Source organism: Pan paniscus, chromosome 19, assembly GCF_029289425.2.
Source record: "Pan paniscus chromosome 19, NHGRI_mPanPan1-v2.0_pri, whole genome shotgun sequence".
In the NCBI taxonomy this organism is placed as follows: domain Eukaryota; kingdom Metazoa; phylum Chordata; class Mammalia; order Primates; family Hominidae; genus Pan; species Pan paniscus.
In genome coordinates this window covers 81,049,521-81,063,638 of record NC_073268.2, presented here as the reverse complement: position 1 = coordinate 81,063,638, position 14,118 = coordinate 81,049,521, and the positions used below count along the sequence as shown (strand labels likewise).

Sequence of the window (14,118 nt, the reverse complement as noted above, 5' to 3'; positions counted from 1 at the left end):
TTGGATGGATGTGTATTTACTCCCTTTTTTTTTTTTAATGTCATGGTGTGGCAATACTGGTGACTCTTGGAATATTTTCAAGTTATAACTGTGTCACTGCAGTTTGTGGTGCACCAAGCAGTGGTGCAGAGTGATGAGAGTGCAACACACTGCCTCAGTCTCCACTCCTCACCTCTGCTGTTGTAGCCTGGAAGTTCCCATAGACCATACACCAACAGGTGAGCGTGGCTGTGTTCCAGTGCATTTTTATTTATGGATATTGAAGTTCGAATTTCATATCATTTTTACATATCATGAAATAGTCTTTTAAGTTTTTTCCCCAACCATTTAAAAATGAGCCGTACAAAAACAGGCATTGGGTTGGATTTGGCCTTCAGGCTGTATAGTTTGTGGACAGACCCCTGGTCCAGAATCTAGATAAATATAAGGAGCAATCCATTTGCTCTCAACCAGCTCTTCCTTCTGCCATAATAGTAATTCACTAGCACTGTTGTAGTTGTGTATACTTTTTCAGTGGTACTGTGTTGAGGATCATTTGAAAGATCTTAATACATATTGCCAAATTGCTTTCTAGAATATGTTTACCTTGCTTTTTATTAGAAAATCTATATTTGATACCCATCTCTACAAACCTTATGTTATATTCTTAAGGCATGAATCAGACTTTGAATTAAAAAACTCTACTCTTTACCTATTTTCTATAAGCAGAGTTGCCCTTTTCTTATTGACATAAAGCCACTGGTGTTTTTGAGTATGTTCTAAAACAGCAGATCAGTTCTTCTTGTGTGTTCTTTGGCTATCCAGCTTAAATTCCATATCCTTTTAAAGAAGTACATTCTAAGTCCTTTCCTTTTAATATTTTAGCTGTGCAGCAGAGAACATTGAATACAAATGTCACTTGTTCAGTAACTGGGTCGATACGCTGCTAAGCCTCTCTCTGTATGACTATAAATTTAATAGAAATTATTTTCTAACTTTTGTTCTTAGCTTTTCTGTTACCTTCAAGCTTAGGACTCCAGACCCATTTTGTCTTTACAAGCAAAGGATGTTTATAACAAATTATTGTTGTGAAGTGGGGGCAACATTGAAGCCATTCCCAGCTTAGACACCATTTTGTAAAACTCGTAAGAAATATGGTTCGTGGAACCTCATAGACTTCTAATACTCAAAGGGTAACTGAAGCTCACCTAATACTGTTCGTTGACTTTGTCAGTAATAAAGTCTATCTTGGGGCTGGAACCCAGATACACTGGCTGCTATGCCATTTAAATGGAGCTGAAATATCCACAAGGCTAAAGAAATATTGGAACACTTTTCAGAGTGCCATGCTACTTTTACTCTTCAGCCTTACTGCAGTAACCTAGAAACTTACCTGTAGTGTTCTGAACAGAAAAAAGAGCTAAGGGCCGAATAAAATAATCTTAAGTTTTTAAAGTGTTAACTGTGAAATGAAATTTCTTTGAAATTTTATTTTTAAAATTTCCAGGCCGGTCATGGTGGCTCACACCTGTAATCCCAGCACTTTGGGAGGCCGAGACGGGTGGATCACCTGAGGTCAGGAGTTCAAGACCAGCCTGGCCCACATGGAGAAACCCTGTCTCTACTAAAAATACAAAAATTAGCCAGGCGCGGAGGCCCACACCTGTAATCCCAGCTACCCCAGAGGCTGAGGCGCAGGAGAATGGCTTGAACCCGGGAGGTGGAGGTTGTAGTGAGCCAAGATCGCGCCATTGCACCCCAGCCTGGGCAACAGATTGAGACCCTGTCTCAAAAAAAAAAAAAAAAAAAAAAAAAAAATTCCCTTCAGTAACATAAGATGAACTGGGAAAAATATGAGAGCCTCAAGTTACAACCAGCAAAAAGTGAGTCTTAAACTCATAATATTCTTGCACAATACATTAAATCCTTTATTAGCAAAGAACGTGGAAGCAGCACCACTTGAATGAGTCACAAGAAAAGCAGATTTAGGATTAACAGACACATGGCCTATGAGGAAAGGAGAACTTAACTTTAAATCAGTGGAACTAACTGAAATTGTTGCACAGGGCAGAACTTAAGTGGTTGGTTATCCATTGAACCACTGAACTTCTTCATGTAACTCTGGGGGAAATGGAGGCCTGGAGGAGTTTAGAGACTTGGCCAGATCACTCCTTGTTAGAGAAAGGACTGAAATTCACATCTGTTCCTTAACATTAATATTAGAAAACAAGAAGACTTTGATCACTTCTGAAATTGTTAGGAAAAAAATATTGAAGGGTAACTTTCTCCCAGTAATTCATATTTTATCTGCCAGACACTTTTGGAAGGTAGGAGGAGAGGATACCAGTTGCCTCGTACTGAGCTTTTTATAAAATTTGAATGAGGACACTAAACACAAAAAGAAGTAATCAGAAGCTGTTGAGCTTATTGAGTCCAGAGACATCATCATTTGTTTCCATGTCTTCCGTTTTTATTTTTTTAATTTTTCTGTTTTTAATTTTTGTGGGCACATAATAGATTCATATATTTGTGGCGTACATGAGCTGTTTTGATAGAGGCATGCAATGCGTAATAATCACTCATGGAAGATGGGGTATCTCTCCCTTCAGGCATTTATCCTTTATGTTACAAACAATCCGATTATACTCTTTTAGTTATTTGTAAATGTACACTTAAATTATTAATGAGTATAGTCACCCTGTTGTGCTATCAAATACTGGTTCATATTCGTTCACTTTAACTATCTTTTGTACCTATTAGCCGTCCCCACCTCCTGCCACCCCAACCCTTGCTGCCCTTCCCAGCCGTTGGTAACCATCCTTCTGTCTATCTCCATGGGTTCAATTGCTTTGATTTTTAGCTCCTACCAATAAGTGATAGCATGCAATGTTTGTCTTTCTGTGTCTGTCTTACTTCACTTAACATAATGACCTACAGTTCCATATATGTTGTTGCAAATGACTGAATCTCATTCTTTTTTATAGCTAAATAGGACTCCATTCTGTATGTGTATCACATTTTCTTTACCCATTCATCTGTTGATGGACACTTAGGCTGCTTCCAAATCTTGGCTTTTGTGAAGAGTGCCGCAGTAAACGTGGGGGTGCAGATATCTCTCTCCTCCATATACTCATTTCCTTTCTTTTGGGTATATACCTAGCAGTGCCATTGCTGGATCATATTGTGTGATCTTGAGACCAAAAAATTACAGAACTGCTACTTTCAAGCTTTGTGACTCAAAGTGTGGTCCCAGGCACTCCTTGAATTGCAGAAACTGGGGTCCCACCCAGACCTACTAAACCAGAGCCTGCAGTGTGAGGAGATCTTCACATGATGCCCAGGCATACTAAATGAGGTGCTGCTTCAGGAACACTTGGAAGTAGCTTCAGGCAGGGGCAGTGCTGCAGCTGTAGAATCCCGCGGGAAAGTGAAACGCAGGGGGTGAGGACTAGGAGACTCGGACACAGACCCCTTCTTTCCCAAAATAGTTCCCCTCTTCTCTGTGTCCTCTGGTCAAGCGTTTTCATGTTAGGAATGTATTCTCGTACAGTTTAGATGTTTGAAATTGCTTGGAAGTTTCATAGAGAAAACTGGGCTCAGAAAGGATAGGCCACTCGGGAAAAGACCTGTTGGAGATGTGAAGCTGGCAGCACTATCCAGGGCCTTCCTGAGCAAGGCACGCCTGTCCATGCCTGTGGTTGGGGGATTTTGTACAGTATTCTTACCTCATCTCTGGTTTGGTTTGTCTCTGAAGATAACTACCATCACTATTAAGCTAGAAAATGTAGACAAAAAGACTGTCACTTAAATTGTATATGTAGATTTATGTTTTATCTCAAAAGCAGTTTTCATCTTCTAATTATATGTCTTCACTGTGGATACGTAGTTATAGCAAAAAGCATGTGTGTAATCCTGTCCAAGTAGATGATCACTTGGGATATTGATTCTATTAAGCATTTGTGAGATCAGCCTGCCTTTGCAGATTTAGCACTCTGACAGAGCAGACGTTTTGTATGTTTTTAGGAAGGTTAGCTGTCTGAAATTGGTGACTAAACAAAGTCTGTTTGGGTTAAGTGTACAACCAGACAGTATGATATAAACTGTTGTAACAAGATCTTCCATTTCTAAGCCCTAATAACTGTTTGTTTTCTTCTTGTTTTTAGGGTGAATCTGTAAAATATTTCCTGGATAACTTGGATAAACTTGGAGAACCAGTAAGTGTTTAAACCAAATGTTTATGTTTAGTGCCATTTGAAAGCAGAAGTCAGGATATCGATGTTAGGAAATTTAGAAAAATTATGTATTAAGCTATTTGCTTCTTTCTCTCTTTTTTTTTAATAGTGGTGGCGTTCTGATTCTTCCCTGCTTTATTTAGAGTGATTGGTAGCTCAGAATATTGAATGATTTTTATTTTTTCAAAATGAAAGTATTTTTATTGTTTAATCACGACACTTCTTTTTTCTCCCTCTAACTGTCCAGGTCTCTACCATTTTCTTGAGGAATGCTTTATCTGCTATTTCTTGGAAGTAAAACTGTTCAGAGAAAGAAGTTTGTGTTTGAAAATGATACTGTGCATTATCTGTTATACTTTAGTATCTTTAGAGGTTTTTGTTTGTAAACAGAAATAGAACACAGTGGGTTGACTGATTTCCAAATCTTTTGTCAAATGACATTTTCGAATTCATGCCCCCTTTGTGTCGAGTCACGGAGTAGGAGGGCTAGATTTTAAAGGCTGAAGAGACTCCACGAGGTAGGGGGAGTCGCCCTTGAAAAGAGAGTTTATCATTTTCCTGTAGGTATTCCTCGGAGCCAGCAGCTCTAAGCTGGCGCCGTGGCCAGCAGGGCCCGCTGCAGGCAGAGCATCTTGCTTGTTTGACCTCTGTATTGGGCGTACACAGAAGAGTTCACTGGGAGAAAGGTTTCTGCTGCTTAGGAAAATTTTGAAAGCCATTGCCTTAGAGTCATCTGTTACTCTCTAAATGTAGCACAGCTTCATTTGCCTCCTCATAAGGCAGGTTTCTTCTTCTTCACACAGCTAGTATGTGTGTGTCCTCATCAACATACTCTGCTCTGCCAGACTATTTAGCACTCGATTGCATGAAGTTCTGTGCTTCATGTGAAGCAGCCTTTAGATTGCTAACTAGATTATTAGCTTTAATAGAGACAATAATAGAAAACTTTTTATTTTTATGGAATTACATTTTTTAAAGCTCAGGGCCCGGCGTGTTTCTGAAGGAGCTGGCATAGGCGTATGCTGTAAATTGGTATTGCCTTCTAGAAAGCAGTCGGGTGTTAAGTATCCAGACTCATTAAAATGTTTGTAACCTTTAACGTCATAATCATATCCCTGATTATTTTAATCTTAGGAAATAGTCCAAAAGAAAAAAAAATATGTGCATGAGAATTTTAATTGCAGTATTTCTGTTAATTATGGCTAAAAATTGGAAACAACCTTAATGATCACTAGTAGGGAAATGTTAATGTAAAGTACAGCACATTAATGCATTTGGTGTATTTTCTTGTCTTTCGAAATGAGGTATGATTGTATCAGCATATGGAACAGTTCACAAAATATTAAGCAAAAATGCAGAGGTAGGCTGAACGCTGCGTGCATATGCTGATTATGAATAAAGCAGGCATGTATGTGAACAAAGCTAGAAGAAAACATGGAAAAGCTAACACTTGAGTCCTAGAGTTGTTTAATGAATGGCTGTTGGTTGCCAGTAACTAAGAACCCACCTACTTTTTAAAAATTCTAAATTCTGGCCGGGTGCAGTGGCTCACGCCTATAATCCAAGCACATTGGGAGGCTGAGGCGGGAGGATCACTTGAGGTCAGGAGTTCGAGACGAGCCTGGCCAAAATGGCGAAACCCCGTCTTTACTAAAAATACAAAGAATTAGCCGGCTGTGGTGGTGCACACCTGTAATCCCAGCTATTTGGGAGGCTGAGGAGGAGAATCGCTTGAACCCGGGAGACGCAGGTTGCAGTGAGCCGAGATTCCGCCACTGCACTCCAATCTGGGCAACAGAGCAAGACTCCATCTCAAAAAAATATGTGTATGTATATATTCTTAATTCCATTGCACCATTTTGAGACAATGAGTATTCTTGTAATGAAATTTCAAAATCATATGACACTATTCAGAAAGGCATAAAGTGCAGCATTGTGAATAACAGCATTGTTTTAAATCCTGCCTTGATTTTTAAAATATTTTGACCTTGATGATAAATATTAGCTGTCCCGTTCATGTATTACCAGAAAGTTGTGTTGTAGTTTTGGAAAAATGCTAGACTGACAAGGAAGAACCAGTTACATTGCATAAGGAAGTGTGCCATCACAGAGTAGCCGGTGACTTGTGTGACCAGCAGCTTCTGTTTGTTCAGGGTCTTAGAGTTCACTGACCAAGAGTGCAGAGAAGAGCTCATTTGATCCTTGCAGCAACCCTCCCTCCCAGGTAGATAGATGAAGTGTGATCACCTCCATTTCACAGACAGAGGTGCTGACACTCAGAGTAAGTGACTAGTTTGAGTTCTTGGGTCAGTAAGTAAGAAAGCTAGAATATAGTTAATTACAGTAGAGAAAGGGTTTTTCACACATGTAATATAGCAGCAATGAAAACATAGAAGTTTTAAGTCATGAGTGGGGTTGCACAGTAAAAGAACTTTTAGAATAGGTTAGAGAGAGGTGGGCAGAACTTGGAACTGGGAAGTGATCCTTGTGAATTGGCACTGGAATCAGATCCCATTGCTTTTTTTTTTTTTTTTTTTTTTTTTTTTTTTTTTTGAGACAAAGTCTTGCTCTGTCACCCAGGCTGGAGTGCAGTGGCGTGATCTCAGCTCACTGCAAGCTCCACCTCCTGGGTTCACACCACTCTCCTGCCTCAGCCTCCCAAGTAGCTGGGACTACAGGCGCCCGCCACCACGCCTTGCTAATTTTTTTGTATTTTTAGTAGAGATGGGGTTTCACTGTGTTAGCCAGGATGGTCTCAATCTCCTGACCTCGTGAGCCGCCCGTCTCGGCCTCCCAAAGTGCTGGGATTACAAGCGTGAGCCATCGCGCCCAGCCCCCATTGCTTTTAATAGAGGAGCAAGGAGCAGTGTGGAGAAGGTGGATATGCAGACAGGAAGATCACTCTGGCTAGAACCAAGAGTGGCTGATAGTGGGGAGTAAGATTGCAGGTGGATATATAGCAGTGAGGGTGGGTGAGAACAATTGATAAGACTTCCGCTTAAATTTTGAGTAGTATTGCAGGGATGAAAATAAGTAGATTCTGGCCATTTGTAGTAAATTTTGAACCCGTCCTGCTAACATTTTAATGTATCTTGGCTTTTGTTGTGGGGAGCACAAGTGGGGTCTTGCTATATTGCCCAGGATACTCTCAAACTCCTGGCTTCGCAAGCGATCCTCCTGCCTCAGCCTCCCAAAGTGCTGGGATTATAGGCATGACCCACCATGTCTGACAAGTCTTGGCATTTTATAATAAGCATAATCTATCTGAAAATGTCACTTAAAAGATCATTTTGTTTGCATATCTATTCACTAGTCCAGTTAGTAGTCCATTAAAAATTCGCATTACTTCGGGATTACTAGGTATAAAACAAGTTTTTTCTTTTCCAGGATTATATTCCATCACAACAAGATATTCTGCTCGCCAGAAGACCCACCAAAGGCATCCATGAATACGACTTTGAAATAAAAAATGTTCCTTTCAAAATGGTTGATGTAGGTGGTCAGAGATCAGAAAGGAAACGTTGGTTTGAATGTTTCGACAGTGTGACATCAATACTTTTCCTTGTTTCCTCAAGTGAATTTGACCAGGTGCTTATGGAAGATCGACTGACCAATCGCCTTACGGAGTCTCTGAACATTTTTGAAACAATCGTCAATAACCGGGTTTTCAGCAATGTCTCCATAATTCTGTTCTTAAACAAGACAGACTTGCTTGAGGAGAAGGTGCAAATTGTGAGCATCAAAGACTATTTCCTAGAATTTGAAGGGGATCCCCACTGCTTAAGAGACGTCCAAAAATTCCTGGTGGAATGTTTCCGGAACAAACGCCGGGACCAGCAGCAGAAGCCCTTATACCACCACTTCACCACTGCTATCAACACGGAGAACATCCGCCTTGTTTTCCGTGACGTGAAGGATACTATTCTGCATGACAACCTCAAGCAGCTTATGCTACAGTGATGTACAAAAGACTTGCTGTTTTAATATCTTTTTGTGTTTTTGATGTTTTCTGTTTGTTTTGTTTTTTAAAATAGCAGTTTACAACCAGAATTAGAACAATCTTAATTCTACGTTTAACTTCTTGAAAATCTTAGTACTTTTTCTGCGGCCTTTGGTTTGTGGCTGAAAGCTGTTGAGTGACACATTGCCAAGATTTGCTGTAATGCAGGCTTTGATCTGTTTCACCATGGCTTCTATTCAAGTCCAGTTAAAACTTCCCAGCTGACCTCAGACTAGGCATATTTCAGGCTTTAAATTATTCTACTTTCCAAACTGAATTCTCCTGCAGTGCCAAGTATCAAAGGTGTCCTTAAATACTTGTAGGGATGAGGTTAGGAATATTCAGTTCCAAAACAAGGTATCTTCTGTCCGCCTTACACATAGCAGTGACACTTGTTGCCTAACTTTATGGTGACCTCCTATTTTGTAAGGGCTGTTAGAAGTTCGATCTAAGAAATGGCATTCTGTAGGTTTATAGAAGGTTTAGCCTTCATATTTTAATTGCTTGTATACACAACAGCTGTTTTGCTTTTAGATTTCTGTGTTTCTGAAGGTAATGTTCTTCCTGTTTTCAAGTTTACATAAGGATCTTTGGTCTGACGCTGATGAAGAGTTCACAGGTGGTATGGGAGAGCAAAAGGCAAGCTAATGCTATTTACCGTGTTTTGGTCAAACGTAATGAGTGAAATAGAATTTGCCTTTCTCATATTTAATTATCATGTAGTTTAATGTACCATATGTGAAACATTCTGGCCATAGCAGCAACTAAAAACTGCAAGCAACTTGGTAACAGAACTTTCTAAATAAACTTAACCTGTTCCAGAATGTCATGTATTTGACTTTTAAGCCCTATCTCAGTTGGTCAGTAAAGACCAATCCTTACTGTAGGAAATCATTGTTGTATCATCACAAACATCTATCTTTTGCTGTCCTGTCCAGTCCCATAAACTCCACACTGTGGCATTTGTGGCATCGTTTTGTTTATTTGGAGTTTGCTAAGGGCAGTATTTTTCTGTCAAGACTATTCAAGAAGGCATTATTTGAGATTCCTGTTCATTCTTGGTGTGTCTCTAACAGATACAGTATGTATACATTTGTATAATTGTTGTTGTTGAAAGTCCAGCTTTTTTGAGGTATATTTTAAATGTTTTAAGGATGCTTCTAAGGATCAGTAGTAATTTTTTTAGTTCGCACCTGAAGATGATTACATTGACCTCCCCCCACTGCTTACCAAATTAAAATGTGTCCACGAAGTAGCTTTGTGATCGCAGATACATTCATAGTGAACTCATCAGAATGGCTGGTTTGCAGTACTGAAATACTATCTTCTAGGCTGTATGTAGTGCTACAATTAGAGAAACAGAAGTCCAAGGCTGGCGACAGCTTGAAAAGTCTGACAGCTTTTCTACTTTTCCTGAAAATTTTAAGACTGTGATATCTGTCATTTTACTGTATAGCTGACTGTGTACTCAGGTATTTTATTGGTCCTTGAAAGATTGGTCGTTATGGATCACCCAGCCTTTCCAAGTCAGTGGCTGTTGTTCTGTCTTGCTGTCTGATACGAGAGTGGGGCTTTTCAGTGAACTAACCAGGGATTGTTCTTGACATACCTGACTTTTCTCACATTTGAACTTCCACTATCATTGTATCCATGTAACTTCTAGCGTTTTCATGCCATGGTAATCCATGAGCTACACATACGTAGCCCGGCACCGTGATGCATGTTCATGGTATCATGCATGTTCATGGTATGGTATCATGGTATCATTCATGCATGTTTGAATAGTTCTACATCTAGTGCTTCTTGCCAAAAAGAATACATTGTTTAAATTCACAAAATTAGCATAATTGCAGTGCTAATGAATATCGGAATATGTGCACAGTAACATTTGGACTATTCATTGGAGAGTTTACCCATACATTTAGCAAATTGAATGGCCAAAACATTTGACTCCACTGAGGGCTCAAGTTAGATCCCTATAGAAAGAGGACACTTCATCTTACTTAAGTCATAGTTAAGATCTGTGATACGAACCATAGATATTGCCTGACAAAGCAGAAATCACCAAGTTTCCCCCTTTTGAATTACCACCAAGAAGTGTTGAAACACCAAATAGATATCATGTTATTTTGGGCATTTGCAGTTTTCTTCCCTGCTGCATGTAATGTCTCAGAATCAACATTCTTTTAAAATCTAGACTATATTTTGAGGCAGTGAATTACTTATATTCAACTTAGGCTTGTTTTGACATTCAGTAGAACTTTAAGTTCAATCTAAAGGCTTCAGTCCACATTTTTTTATACATTGTATTTTTAAAACGTTTGAAAGGAGTCTTATACCTGTATCATGAAAACTGAATCCTTTTGAAATACCACTATATGAAGAGAGAGATGAAATTTAGTGAACAGAATTGAAAAGGTGCTCATAATTTCACTATGCCAACTTACCCCAGTCTCTAAAAAAGTAATTTAGATTTAAAGTTCTTTGATGTATTTGATTTTCTAAATCTTTATGGTTATGATTTGGAATAAAATGTGCCTAATCCTGTATTACATTCTGTTCTTAAATCTGAATGCCTTCTCATTTAATTCTGAGGAAATATCACACAAGTGTCTTCATTGACCTTGAAGAAATGTATACACAGTTGCCTTATAAAACAACATAAATTTAGACCGTAACTTTTATAGAGAAAGGGTTTTGTCAAATGTTTTCTGAAAATCTGAATAATTCAAAGCATGCCTCTGCCCCTTTAATATTTTTAATAACCTGCATTGTTGCTGTCTGCCAAATATTAAATTGAAATCTTCATTTCAATTTTATTATCTGGAAAGGGCACTGGATTGCTCTGCAACCAAAGAAAGCAGTATGGAATGAAAAAACTCATTCACTTTTGTCTTCTTTTCTTTTAAGGTGTATTGGCATGTAATTTGCATAGAGAAGGTCCTCTGGTTAGTCTCAAATTGAGGCTGTTTAGGGAAATCCTTATTCAGTTGGTGGCAGTGGTTGGTTTAAAGTAGAAGGAAAAAGATCGCCTCAATACCAGAAATGATTAGAAGTGCTGATTTAGATTCAACAAATACCATATGTCCTTATCATTTTTTGTAAGAAGAAATTGGTTAAGTCCTAACTTTCAATGTGTACCCAAATACTTGTATTTATGCTTTTGATAAAATGTATTTTCAGCATTATTACACATCCGATTATGCCTTATTTATATATGAAGAATAAAGTTACCATGTTATACTGTTATGTCCTAAAATTCAAATCACTATTTGAGAAACCCTCAAATTGGTGCTTTCATTATATAATGATACATTTAGACAAAACCCCAAACTAAGCCATTTGAAACAAGATTCTCTCCATTGCAATTTGTAGCAATGTTATTTCTGTGTATGTCATGAGAAGGCTAAATATCAGTGTTAATTTCTTGTTTGAATCCGTGAAATCATGCCTGTAAAGCCCAAACATTTGTAACAAACTCCCTAATAAATTTAGAGAAAGTCACTCTGTTACCATTTCATTTATTTTAGTTTTATTTGAGAAATTAAGACCAGAAGTTTTGCTCATGTCTTTTTCACTTGGAAATCTGACTTAGTACCTAGTTAATTTGTCTCTCTCCCATCATTTTAAGGCGTTCGCTTCTGTTAATCACAGATGATCTGTCCTTGTGCTGCTTGACTAAAAGCACTGTTTTGTTTTGTTTTGTTTTGTTTTTTAATGATAGGATACAGGGTGGCTTTTCAGTCTAGTAAACATGAGGAGGGGAGAGATTGTGGGTGGGTGTGGGTGTGTCCGCATGTCCCAAATATAGCACATGCCCATTTTTTTATGGTACGAGGTTAGGGCTTATTAATAAATGTATACGAGATCTTGAAGTGTAAGTCTAAATCTGAACATTTTAAACAAGTTGGACTTTATGGCTTTTTCAAGTTCCATCAAGTAGATACTAGTCTTAGGCTGGTAGGTGATTAACAACATTATTTGGAGTCAGTGTTTGTACCACTAGCATTCTTATGTCTGTACTTGAACGTGTAGTTAGCATTTAAGTTATGTTCACTCTTGTAGCATTCACGTCTTACCATCTGGTTTCAAATGCGAGAGCTTATACGAACATTGTTTTGAAAGCATGAATGATATGGCAATATTTTATGTCTTGAGAGTTTTGTGACATACAAATCTGCTGTTGATGAAAGTTTACAGGTGGATCAGAGTATGCTGGAACTCAGTGTGCATAAATTTTCAGTCAGTGAATATCACTGAACGTCATATACTACTTGGTATGTGACTTTGGTTTGTGTTAAGAAAGCTTGTATATAATATTTTTTGCCATAGTAAGTGAGAAATTGTCCTTAATCATGCCTGTTTGATGGTACTAGGAAAGAAAGGGGTAGAGATTCATTCTTGCATAGTATATGCAACAGTGCAACAAACTATGCCATTTACCTTTTACCTCTTACTTGAAGGCAGAATCGCAAAATGTTTGAAATGGCTTTTCTAAACTACTCTACTCTGGTGAGAGCTCATTTACCACAAGAAGCCTTATAAAAAAGTATATTTTGTAATAACCCCGTAGATACTGTACCTAACAAAACATGACTTGTATTAGCTCTATAAAATATTTGTGGCTTAGGATTTTTTTTTTTTACATATATCTTTTTATAACTTTCCAGGAACTAAGCACATTATCTGATAATTGTTGTAAATTTTTCTGTCAGTGCTTTAGTTCAGGATGCGCAATAAATTATTTCTAAAGGAGGTCTAAAAGTGGAAAGAATGGTTTGATTTTATAAAATGAGTTGCTAGTTCATTACAGCTTTTTACTTTTGTACATATTTTGCAAAACATTTGCCTCTTGCTATTAATATTTGCTTTGTAAAAATTACTGACATTTAATAAACATTTGTAAACAATTCAATACTATGATGTTATTTAACAGTTTGGTAATTGTAAAGTGTAAAGCAGATACTAAAAGTTTGAAAGCAAAAGTTTCATCTAGGGACTGAGTTAAGGCACAAATCTACTTCAGCAGAATCCCAATGCCACTTGGCTTGAATATTAGTCTAGAAACTTCTTACTAGAAACGGAGATGTGGACTTCTTCCAAGGAAGTTCTCAGACACTTAATATATTTTGACAAGGGAATAGAGGAAGAGAAACCACTTGTTTTCTCTGCTCCTCTTATGGCCACTGAAACTGTATTAGGGTGTACCTGAGCTCAGTTCATCCAGCTGCGACAGTATTAATAATTCTGTTACGTCTGTTGTAATTAATGTTTGGAGACAAACCAACATTGACCACTCATCTTTTTTAAAAAAACAAACTTCATGTTAGATTATGATTTACAGAAAAATTTCAAGACAGTACAGAGTTCCCCTATACTCCACACCCCTTATAATAGTTCCCGTAGTTACCGTCTTGCATTACTTTGGTACATTTGTCATAATTAATGAACCAATACTAATAACATTATTCACTAAAGCCCATACTTTGTTCTTGTTTCCTTAGTTTTCCCCTAATGCCTTACTTGTGTGCCAGGATCCATCCAGCACACGACATTACATTCACTCGTCATGTCTCCTTCAGCTCTTGGTAGTTAACAGACTCCTGTTTATCTCAGACTTTCTGTTTTTGATTACTTTGACAGGTGTTTTTTGTTTTTGTTTTTTCTTTTTGAGACAGGGTCTCACTCCTTTGTCACCCAGGCTGGAGTGCAGTGGCCCGATCTCAGCTCACTGCAACCTCCACCTCCCAGGTTCAAGTGATTCTCCTGCCTCAGCCACCCAAGTAGCTGGGATTACAGGTGCGTGCCACCACACCCAGTTACTTTTTGTATTTTTAGTAGAGACAGAGTTTCGCCATGTTGCCCAGGCTGGTCTGGAACTCCTGAGCTCAAGCGATTTGCCTGCTT

The 14,118-nt window shown here is 38.3% G+C and overlaps 1 protein-coding gene across 2 annotated transcripts in view; it reads left to right on the top strand.

Moving 5' to 3' along the window:
- Positions 1-13,126, top strand: part of GNA13 (G protein subunit alpha 13) — a 47,505-nt gene extending 34,379 nt beyond the window's left edge. For both annotated transcript variants that reach the window (XM_034942744.3, XM_063598789.1), the window contains exons 3-4: positions 4,143-4,193; positions 7,599-13,126. In XM_034942744.3, the coding sequence (XP_034798635.1) occupies positions 4,143-4,193; positions 7,599-8,171 (624 nt within the window). In that variant the 3' untranslated portion in view covers positions 8,172-13,126. The remainder of the gene's footprint in view (positions 1-4,142; positions 4,194-7,598) is intronic.
- The last annotated feature ends 992 nt before the right edge of the window (positions 13,127-14,118 follow it).